We start from the raw sequence: 12,107 nt of genomic DNA on the forward strand, positions 1-12,107 counted from the left end.
TACATAAAAGGGTACGGTCTTTTTTTTTTTTTAGTTTTATTCATTTCAAACGGGCCGGATGCGACCTGCGGGCCATAGTTTGCCCATGGCTGATCTAACCAGTAGCTATGATGCACACTGACCACCAAAGGGCAGACACTCAATGCAGGAGCTGCCGAGCTACGGTGACTTGGCAGTGGTGTTTCTCGGGTGACGCACCCTGGAACCAGAGAGGAGGGAGCCCAATTCTGGGGTGTGTCACCCAAGAACTACCCTCTTGCAATTTGAGACCCCTAGAGGGATGTCAGAGAGCTGGTTTTGGCCTGATCCCTGCAGGCCAGGCCGAGGGACCCCACCTGCCAGAGGAACCCTGCTTACTCTGAAAATGCCCTTTGAGACCCGGTGGCTCCTCAGGTGCAGCCAGCCGGGGAGTGACTGCAGGAGGTTAGCTCCAGGGCATATCCTGCCCATCTCGCTCAGTCCCACTCTGCTGGCCACCTTCTAATTAATTTCCTTTCAATGTGCATGAATCCATGCACCAGGGCACTAGTTGATTATAATGCTAGCTATGGGCTTTTAAAAAGTATATGTTTTTATTGATTTTTAAAAGACAGGATGGGAGAGGGATAGAAACAGAAACATCAATGAGAGAGAAACATCAGCTGCCTCCTGCACACCCCCTACTGGGGATTGAGTCTGCAACCTGTGCCCCAACTCGGAATCCAACTGGTGACCTCGTGGTTTCTGGGTTGACACTCAACCACTGAGCAACACTGCCTGGGCAGCTATGGGCTTTTTATATATGGCCTCTGTTATATTGAGATAAGATTCTTTTATACCTACTTTGCTGAAGTTTATGGTAAATGATGGCTGGGTGTTGAACTTTGACAAATGCTTTTTCTGCATCTATTGAGTTGATCCTGTGGTTTTTCTTTCATTTTGTTAATGCATTGTATCAGATTGATTTATCTATATTGAATCACTCTTGCATTACTGGAATAAATCCCTCTTGGCCATGGTGTGTGATCCTTTTAATGTGCTATTGAATTCAGTTTGCTAGGATTTTATTAAGGATTTTTGCATTTATGTTCATCAGGGTTACTGTCTTGTGGTTTTCTTTTCTTCCAGTGTCTTTGCCTGTTCTTTTTCTTTTCTTTCTTTCTTTTTTTAAGAAGGATTTCTTGAACTGGTTGGTCCCTTATACTGACATAATGCAACAAATCAAGCAAGCTTGAGTCTACAAAATCTATAGATTTTTTTTCTAAAAAAATATAGATATTTTTCTCTTTAATTGTAGCCAAACTAAAATGCTATTTTGATACAATAAAGTTCAAGGAAAACCCCGGGGAAAGCCCAGAAAGAATTAATTTGTGACTTGCTGTACTCTATGACTAGAAAGAGGACTAAGGAAGTTAAATGTTATAGAAGCATAAATACTTCACAAATGAAGTTTTTAAAAGTATCTGCCATGGCAAAAGGCACATTCACAAAATATTTTAATAGGGTCATTCTCTGTTAGGAATTCTCAGAAATGTAACACATCCTATCTAATAAAAGAGAAACATGGTAATTGGTGTACGACTGCTACCCTTCCCATTGGCTAATCAGGGTGATATGCAAATTAACTGCTAGCCAAGATGGTGGCCGGCAGCCAGGCAGCTTGAAACTAACATGAGGCTTGCTTGCTTCAGTGACGGAGGACTCCAACGTTCCCCGCCTGCTGCTGCAGGCCTCTGAGCTGCAACTCTAAGCAACTATGTAACAAATATAAAAGCTAAACAAAACCCCAGAAACCTGCTTTAGTCCGCCGGGCTTCAGCCAGCAGGATCACAACATTGTAAGCAAAGGCCAGAAACCTACTTTCAGCAGCAGAGGCCTAAGAGCTGGAGCCAAGCCTCAAAGCTAAAGCTGGCCCAGAATTAAAAAAGAAAAAAAAAGAAAAAAAAAGAAAAAAAGGAGCGGTTGGGAGCTTCAGTCACCCCCAGCCTGAAAACAGCCCTCAGCCCCTCACCCAGACTGGCCAGGCACCCCAGTGGGGACCCCCACCCTGAAGGGTGTGTGACCAGCTGCAAACAGCCATTATCGCCTCACCCAGGCTGGCCAGGCACCCCAGTGGGGACCCCCACCCTGATCCAAGACACTCTTCAGGGCAAACCCGCCGGCACCCACCTGTGCACCAGGACTCTACCCTATATAGTAAAAGGGTAATATGCCTCCCAGCACCGGGATCAGCGGAGCCGAGAGGCCTCCTGGCACCGGGATCAGCGTGACAGGGGGCAGCGCCCAAACCCCCTGATCGCCCTGCGGCTCTGTGTGTGACAGGGTGCGGGGCCACAACCTCCCTATCCACCCTGCTCTGTTTGTGACAGGGGAAGGCGCCCCAACCCCCTGATCAGCCATACTCTGTGCCTGATATGGGGGAGCTCCCCAACCCCCTGATCGCTCTGCGGCTCTGTGTGTGACAGGGTGCGACGCCCCAACCCCCTGATCTGCCCTGCTCTGTGTGTGACAGGGGACGGTGCCCCAACCCCCCAATTGGCCCTACCCTGAGCGTGACTGAGGGTGGCATCACAACCTCCCAATCCGCCCTGCTCTGTACATGACAGGGGGCGGCGCCCCCAACTCCCCAATTGGCCCTGCTCTGAGCCCTACCAGGGGCTGCACCTAGGGATTGGGCCTGCCCTCTGCCACCCGGGAGCAGGCCTAAGCCAGCAGGTCATTATCCCCTGAGAGGTCCAAGACTGCAAGAGGGCACAGGCCCGGCTGAGGTACCCCCTTTCCCCCCGAGTGCACAAATTTTTGTGCACCGGGCCTCTAGTCCTATCTAATAATAGACAAAGATTCAAATTGACCATACCTTTGATAGGTCCACCATTGGCTAATCAGAGTGATATGCAAATTAACCGCCAACAAAGATGGTGGTTAATTTGCATACATAGGCGCAAAGCGGCAGAGCAAAGACTGAAGGCCGCTCCGGCCAGAGCAGCGAAGTCTTGAAGGCGGCTCCGGCCGGAGCAAAGGCCTGGGTCCCGGATGCTGGAGGAAAACTGGTGCCAGCAGCCAGGGGAAGGAAAGGCCTATTGCACAAATCTTTTCATGAAACAGGCCTCTAGTTTTGAATCATAATAGGAGATGACTACATTCATATTTTTAGTATGTTTTCTAATATTTAGGACACAGAGAGTGTGAAGTATAAAGAATTCCTTGCTCTGCTGGCTACATATTGAGCTTTGACCTACGGACCAGAAAGTCATGGGTTGTGGGCTCAATCCCCAGTATGGGGTGTGCAGGAAGCAGCCAATCAATGATAATCTCTCATCATTGATGTTTCTACCTCTCTCTCCCTCTTCCTTCCTCTCTGAAATTAATACAAATTATATTTTTAAAAAAGAAGGATTTGTGCTAATTCTTCAAATGAACTGTTTCTTTCAATAAGTTGAGTAGAATTCAACCATGAAGCTACCAGGTTCTGGACTTCTCTTTGTTGTGAGGTTTTTTTTTATTACTGATCCAATTTTTTTATTTGCTATTGGTCTGTTCAGGCTTTATATTTTTTCCTGATTCATTTTTAGTCATTTGTATGTTTCTAGGAACTTATCCATTTCTTTTAGGTTATGTAGTTTATTCATAATAGTCCCTTATGATCCTTTTTGTTTCTAAGGCATCTGTTGTAATATTTCCTATTTCTGAGACATCTGTTGTAATATTTCCTCTTTCATTTCTGATTTTATTTATTTGAATCTTCTCTTTTATTTATAGTCTAGCTAATGGTTTCTCAATTTTATTTTTTAAAAAATTCAGCTCTTCATCTTTTTGACTTAAAATTTTTCTGTTTGATTTATTCTGCTCTAATCTTAATTATTTTCTTCCTTCTTCTGACTTTGGGCTGTTTGTTGTTTTTCTAGTTACTTGAGGTATAAGGTTAGGTTGTTTATTTGAGATCTTTCTATTTTAATGGTATTGTTTATTGTTATATACTTCTGTTTTATAACTGCTTTTGCTGCATCCCTAGGTTTTTGTATACTGTGTTTTCATTTTTGTTTTTCTCAATATACTTTTAAAATTCCCTTTGGATTTCCTCTTTTACTCAAATAGTTGTTCAACACTGAATTGTTTAGTTTCTATATATTTGTGAATTTTTCTATTTTTTTTTTTTTGCTGTTATTGATTTCTATTTCATTACCTTATGAAAATAGGTCAGAAGAGATACTTGGAATGATATCCATGCTTTTAAAATCTGCTAAGGCTTATTTTGTCACCTAACATGTTATCTATACTGGAGGATGTTCCGTGTGCCCTTGAGAAGAATCTCGAGAATAATATGTCTTCTGATGTTGTTGGGTATAAATTTCTGTATATGTCAGTTAGGTCCATTTGGTCAATAGTGTTATTCAGGTCAGGTGTTTCTTTATTGATTTTCTGTCTGCAGAAAATGTATCCACTATTATAAGTGGGGTAGTGAAGTCCCCTACTATTATTGTATTGCTTTCAAGTTCTGCCTTCAGATCTTTCATTATTTGTTTTATATATTTAGGTAGGTACTCTGATGTTAAATGCATATATACTTATGATTGTTTTATTTTCCTATTGAATTGATTCTTTTATCATTATACTAGAGGCCTGGTGCATGAAATTCATGCACAGGGGGTGGGGGGGTTCCTCTCAGCCCAGCCTGCACCTTATCCAATCTGGGACCCCTTGGAGGATGTCCGACTGCTGGTTTAGGCCCGATCCTAGGGATCAGGCCTAAACTGGCAGTCAGACATCCCTCTCACAATTCTGGACCCCTGGCTCCTAACCACTCACCTGCCTGCCTGCCTGGTTACCCCTAAGTGCCCCTCCCCTGCTGGCTTGATCTCCCCTCACTGCCTCTGTGTGCCGGTCTAATCACCCCTAACTCCCCCCCACTGCCGGCCAGGTCGCCCCCAACTGCCCCCTTCCTGCCAGCCTGGTCACTCCTAACTGCCCCCCCCTGCTGGCCTGGTCACCCCTTACTGCCCCCCCTTCCAGCCTGGTCACCCCCAACTGCCCCTCTCTGTAGCCTGGTTTCCCTTAACTGCCCCCCCCCCCGCTGGCCTGGTTGCCCCCAACTGCCTCCTCCCCCGCTGGCTCAGTCACCCCTCACTGCCTTCCTGCTGGCCTAGTTGCCCCTCACTGCCCCTCCTGCAAGCCTAACTGCCCCCAACTGCCCCCCCTTCTGGCTTGGTTACCCCCAACTGCACCCCCCACTGGCCTGGTCACCCCTAACTGATACCCCCACCCCCCGCTGGCATGGTTGACTCTTACTGCCTCCCCTGCAAGCCTAATTTCCCCCAACTGTCCCCCCTTCCGGCCTGGTCACCCCAAACTGCACCCCTCTGCTGGCCCGGTCACCCTTAACTCACCCCCACACTGGCCTGGTTGTCTCTTACTGCCCCCTCCCCCCCACTGACCTAGTTGCTACCAACTGTCCCCCTTGCCAGCCTGGTCATCCCTCACAGCCCCCCCACCAGCCTGGTCACCCCATGCAGCCTGCTGTTTAATCGTTTGGTCATTCCTCACTAACCCCCTGGCTGGCCTGGTTGCCCCAAGCAGCCTGCTTGTTCAGTTGTTTAGTCATCCCTCACTAACCCCCTGCCAGCCTGGTCATAGGCAGCCATCTTGTGAGGCCTGAGGGTTAATTTGCATATTATCCCTTTATTATATAGGATAATGTCCTCCTTTGTCTTTAAAGACAATTTTAGACATAATGTCTATTTTGTCTGATATAAGTATAGCCACCCATGGTTTCATTTGGTTACCATTTGCATGAGATATCTTTTCCATCCTTTACTTTCAGCCTATGGTGTTTAATTTTAAAGTGAGTCTCTTGTTGACACCATATTTTTTGGATTTTGTTTTTCACTTAGCCACTCAAGAGTTGATGGAATGCTCCTCTCCTTTTCCCTTGTGGGAAGAGATCAGGCCAAGGGAATTCCTGTTGGCCTCAAGCTCTGCCAAATTGGAGGATGGGGCTACGGAGGTAAATGGCTTACTATGATTTTCTATGTGGTGAGTCGGTCTCTGTGCTCCATAGAGTTTCTCCAGCTTCTTTATAGTATTCTGGAACTCTCATAAGCATTCTAGTTGGCACATGGTTGTTTATTTATTGTTTTTGTAGGGGAGAGGATAAGCTTTGAGATTTCCTAGTCTTGCCATCTTGCTGATGTCACTATAAAAATTTAATTTTCTATACAAGTTTTTAAAAAGTTGTTTAGTTTGCTTTAAATACTTCCAATGAGCTCTGCCAGTGGTGGCTCAGTTGGTTGGAATGTCATCCTATACACCAAAGTATGGCGGGTTCTATTTTCAGTCAAGGCATATACCTAGGTTGCAGGTTTGATCCTCTGTGGGGCATGTGTAGGAGGCTACTGATCGATATTTCTCCTCTCTCTCCCTCTCTCCTCTCTCCCTTTCTCTCAAAACAATTTGGAAATTTCTAAAAATAAATAAATGCATAAATAAATAAATAAATGTTTCCAGTGACATGGAACTTTCTACCTCAAAAGGCAGTTGATACTATTCTTGCAGCTCACACTGAATGTTAGAAAGTTATTCTATTAGGCCAAAGGTGAAGAAAAAACTTTCAAAATTTAGAACTTTAGGAATATTGAATGGAGTCTTTTGCAAGAGTCTTAGTTCCCCATATTTGGAGTAATTCAAATAAAGGCTACATGACTTGATCTAAAGATGCTTTAGAGTCTAAAATCTGTAGTCTAGTTCTAAGGTTCATTCCTGTTCCCATACTTAATGGTTTCATGACAATTAATTGTTAGAAAGAGCTAACCTTTTAATCTAGTTTTCCATGCAGCTCCTTATTCTCATTACCCTCTTTTATTTTTTTCTTTAAGTCTCCCAGGCTCAAACTTTTCATTTGCCTGTGACTTATCTCTCTCCTTTACCTCTCATATGCTTAGGTTCTCCCCACCTCAACTTGGTATCTACTATTTGTCTTCCCTTTCTATCCTCATCCTGAGGCTTAACTTTGTCTTTCCTGCATTAATTTATAGCCTCCTCTATGATCTTTTGGTCTCCAGTTTATCCCTTGTCTAATCCAGCTTATATTTGTAAAGTATCCCTTTGATAAACTCTCTCCCCTTTCTAATCTATCCTTAAACTGAACTTTGTTCATGTTGCAATTCTTCCCTACTCTTTATCCTGACATTGATAATCTTTCAGAATCAAGCTCAACCTACCTCTTCATACACATTTCTTAAACTCACTTTCCCAAACTCTTCTGGTCAAATAGAGTCCCCTTTCACTCTATTCCGAAAAGTTTCTGTTTTTCTATTACTCAGATTTTGCTTATGTCAATTCCTCTGCTCAGGACTTCTGCCTGTCCCTAATCCCCTACCACCAATAAAATCCTATTCATCTTTCAAGTTCAGTCACAAAATTTTCTTCTATAAACTCTTCCCAGAGTACTTCAGCCCATATTTATGTCTTCCTGCCTTGAACTCCCATACCACTTTAATGTCTGTTTTATTAATCTGGCAATCCGTCATTCACTGCCTTGTAACATCTCTGAAAATTGTTATTTATCTTGAGTACTGCCACTTAACTATTTCTTTGTGTATATTTTGTCTCCCCAACTACCTAAAAATATCACTGTGGACAGGAGCAGCAACACATTTTTTCCAACTCTCTATAGAACAGAACTGGGTACCTAGTAGGAGTTCACTCTTTAATGTGTACCGACTAGTTTCCAATAAGTTATCCAATTGCTTTGTAGTGACTTTAATAAACCACTTAGTTAATTATTAACCTTTCTTCAACCCACATCAGGCATTGGTTGTGACAGAAGATAGAATAGATCATTGGAGTTGAGCTTTATATGAGAGAAAGCATATTTGAGTCTCTAAGCCTTAAGCAAGATGAATTGCTAAGATGCTGATGGTGAGACAGTTTACTTTCAGCTAAAAGTATTCCTTAATAGACTTAGGTCCCTAGAGCAGCTCTACAGAGGTTGTGATCACAACCTGAAACTCAACTCTTTCAAGAGTGTAAGCAGACAGATTATTTTTTTTTCCTTTGTAGTTTGTGCAGGGTAGTCAACAACAAGGTGTTTAATTCAATTGAGCCAGAAATTACAGAACATTACTCTTATGGATTACTTTAGAAGTTTTTGCATTACTGAACTAATAATTAAAATTCAAAATATCCTATGTGGCCTTTTTTTTACCAAATTGAAAAGATGTGATTCATGAGAAGTGCTCCAGTTTGGATAGAGATAAACTGAGGGGAGGAAAGGGATTGGTCTACAGGAGGGAGAATAGGAGCATGAAAGTCATAATTTTTTGTGGCTACCTCTAGTGCTGTGCCATAGTGGCCTCATTGTGGGTGGGCAGGAGGGACAGGATGTGCTTCTTCATCAGGAAAGGAAGATGATAAAGGAGTGAAATGTTGAGTCCTAAGTCACACAAAGACCATCTTCAGTTTCTAAGCAAAGAATTTCTCAATTAAGCATATTCAATGTGGTCCTAGGAGATGTCTTAATGATATGTGGAGAGGTATGTAGGCCCCAGTTCAGTGAACTTGTTATGTCTCATAGCCATGATTAGCAGAATGTATAATTATGAAACTAAGTGGTCAAAAGCCTAAGAAATCTAGGGGAGTGAGGACAGATAGCTTTTCTCCATGGCATTGATTTTACTTCTAAAACCCATTATTACTAAGCCATAGCCTGCACTGCTTTGTCCCAAATGCCTATAACAATAGTCTATCCTTTGCTAGTTATTTAAGACATCAGGGTTTTTTAAAGGGTAGATTTGTTTTCCCTTTTATCCCCAAGAGCTACAGAATAGATTGCCCTCATTTATTCATTCAGCAAATATTTATTGAGCTTCTGCTATGTGCCAGATACTACTCCGAGTAAACAAATGACAAAAATTTCTCCCCCTTTAAAACTTATATAACTTCTAACTGTTGTAGGTCTGCAGAATAGTGGGCTGAAGGCATAGCCCAGAATTTGAATGGTGGCACCATTTGTGGCAGGGAGCAGTGGGGTTTGGTATTGTCTTGGAGAAAAAGAACCCTGCTAAGCTTTGAGTAGGACCACTCCTTGCTCTTCCCTCTACATTTCTTTTCTGATAGATAATAAACAAAAAGACAGAATTACGTAGTGGTTAACGATATAGGCTTTGCTACTGAGTAGTTACTTCATTTTGGTCTGCTTTCCCTTTTTGAGTCTGTTTCCTTAGCTGTTACTGTAGTTGCTCATCAGACCCAAGTGAAGACTACTGATTTAAGCTTTTCTAACATAAGAACATCTAAATTAAATGCTCACATACATCTTGAATGCCTTATCTGCTGAGCATATAGTGACATATACATATTAAATGGATGTGTACAGAGGTATCTAAACTACATACGTTCCAAGGTGTGAGTCTAAATGAATCACTCCTATTTATAAATAGTTTTAAATAGGTTTTCTAATTATGTTCATCTTTAATTCTTGACCAGATGGGCTCTGCTTCCATCTTATTTCCCTGTTTGAAAGATGGCTTAACTCAGTCAATTATGAGTTTATACTTCAGTGTTGTGTGGATTCTCTACTATTTCCTTACCTTACGAATTTCTCCCTGTTGAACAGTTTTTATGACGTTAATCCATTCTTCCATGTCTTTCCGGTTGGGCGCTGCCAGGATAAGTTTTCGTTGTGGTGTGATTACCTAAACAAAAAGTCACATTATTAGCTGGTTCACACGCCACAAATTTGCCCCCAAACAGAGCCTGTGAATTCTCCAAGGACCTAGACAGGTCTACCAAGCATGACCCAAGCAACTTTTTAAACACAAGACAGGTGTTCCCAGAACCACTTGAAGCTCCCTATATCCCCACCCAAAATAATAATAATGATAATAGTAACAAACAACACTTTAATGACATTTACTGTGTTCCTTGTACTGTTCTATGACCATGTATGTATATTAGTTATTTTAATCTTCATTACACCCCCATGATATAGGGGTTTTTCCCACTTCATAGTCAGGAAAACCAAGGCAAAGGGAATTAAATGAATGGTTTAAGGGTATATGGTTCATAAAGGTGTGCCCCTCTGTTTGGGAAGAGAGTAAGAATGGAGTGAGAAATCTAAAAATCTGGTTTATTTCTTTCTTATAGTCAGGGACAACCTGAAGAGAACTTTACCATTGTATCCCTTAATCCTGCTTATTGCAAGAACTAAGGCAAGAATGAAAAATCCATGCTGAGGGTCTAACAGAGGTAAACTGTGGCTATGACTTGGTCTTTCCCCAGAGGGAATGAGGGAACATAGATAGCAATAGCATCCTTCAATGGTCCTACTTGCCTTTACTACCAGCCCCCAATATCTTAGAACTAGCGATTTAATTTTTCTTCTGTGATAGATGGGAATAAGAACTAGTGGGAACTGTGATAACAGCCACTCTTTTGGTCCAAACCCATTTTTGTATGGGGCTGATGGACAGTGTCTCTGTGTTTCAACTAGGCTAAGGGGCAACCTAACCCTTTGGATTTCTTTGTAGGGTGGAGACCAAAAACATTAGCCTGTATGCTCATCAGCCAAAGATTAAGCTTTTGGGGACTAGGTCAACAAAATCATTAGCTTTACCCTGGGTCAATGTGATATAATGAGAGAAATGAGAGTAGGGTCTCTCTTATATTTAGACCTTACTCTCCTTTCAGAAGCAGGATTTTGGGCCTGTAGCTTTTTAGTCTGCTAAGTTTAACCTTCCACCTGCCTGAAGAGGAAACCCAGTCTCCATAATCCAACACTGAGGCTGGGAGAAGATAGTTCTGGGAGGAGAATACCTGAATCAATGGACTTGCTATTTTTCAGTGAGCTTTCTGATCTGAACTCACTTGAATGCCCAAAGCCTTATGAAATTTTAGCAGTTCCAAATCATTGAATACTTCCCTAGAAAATCCTCTGCTTTCTTTGAGGTACTCTCATTAGTAATCAGGGCATAGGGTAGTTTTCACTTTGGATTTAGGATCTTATCTGCTTCATCAAAGGAGAGCATGTCATATAGCTTGATTATCCTGATATTTTCTGTAACATATTATCAGTCTGTTGAAAGCCTCCAAGTGATACTCTAAATCACCTTCATCAGGAGGATTGATTTTTGTAATAGTCATTCCCCTACTCCCAAATCAGCTCAGTTTTATCACAGATAGGGAATAGGGCCATCACTTTTTCCTCCTGTGGTGGAATGGTCAAAGTGTTTACATGAATAAGCTTTAGCACTTGATTGCAATGCTACTTTAAGTGGATTTCCATACACATTTGGGATCAAAGAAGACTTGGGAAACCTGAACTCCAGAAAGGCAACAAGTAGGTGTGGCAAACTCTCTTCCCAGCTAGCTCCCACCCTGGGCCATTCAGTCATTCTCAACCTTACTTACACAAAAACTGTGGCAAAGGTTTCTACAGCTAGTTTCCGCCAAGACGACCTGAGACAGATCAACGGTTTCAAAGTGTGCAAACTGGAAAGATAAGAGGGAGAAGGAAAAAGAACCATCTGGTTAATGAGGCAAAGATACACTAGAAAGTAAACACACACACAGACACACACACACACACACACACACACACACTAATAGGCATTTTTGGCAGTCATGATGTAATCATTGCTCTGGCTTGAGTGCTGGGATTTATTTAGCATCATGCTTTTTGTTGATAAAACGTGTGACAAATAAAAAACAAACCATATTAAGCCAAAACAAAACTCTCCCCAAAACTTTGATGTAGATTTATAGGAAGGCTTGGGTAATTCAGAATTATTCAAAACTAAAGGTTTGTGTTGGAGAAGATAATGTGATGAGGTCTAGCTAGGGGCCTAGTGGAGCAGATAGGAGTTAGTATCTCCAATTTTGTTAGCTGGCAGCCTTTGTTGCTAGCCTCTTCCAGTTTTAGGGCTATGTTTTGTTATATACTGGCTATAGTAGGTAACACCTAGCCAGCAGCAGGAAATCAGTACTATGGATACAGATGGGACTGGCTTCAATGGTATGCAAACTGTGCAGTCATAAAGGATCTCATGTTCAGAAGGGCCTCACACTTGGTTTAATGATCTGCTGTTGCAGTCTTGAAATTTTTAATGTGTTTATCATTTAACTTATGTTTTATA

At 42.2% G+C, this 12,107-nt stretch overlaps 1 protein-coding gene across 1 annotated transcript in view; it reads right to left on the reverse strand.

Moving 5' to 3' along the window:
• DGKK (diacylglycerol kinase kappa) overlaps positions 1-12,107 on the reverse strand; it is a 259,182-nt gene that overhangs the window by 199,020 nt on the left and 48,055 nt on the right. Inside the window, exons 5-6 of the mRNA XM_059680086.1 lie at positions 11,383-11,463; positions 9,564-9,668 (exon numbers count right to left, since the gene is read on the reverse strand). Of these exons, the coding sequence (XP_059536069.1) occupies positions 9,564-9,668; positions 11,383-11,463 (186 nt within the window). The remainder of the gene's footprint in view (positions 1-9,563; positions 9,669-11,382; positions 11,464-12,107) is intronic.

This window comes from Myotis daubentonii, chromosome X (assembly GCF_963259705.1).
Source record: "Myotis daubentonii chromosome X, mMyoDau2.1, whole genome shotgun sequence".
In the NCBI taxonomy this organism is placed as follows: domain Eukaryota; kingdom Metazoa; phylum Chordata; class Mammalia; order Chiroptera; family Vespertilionidae; genus Myotis; species Myotis daubentonii.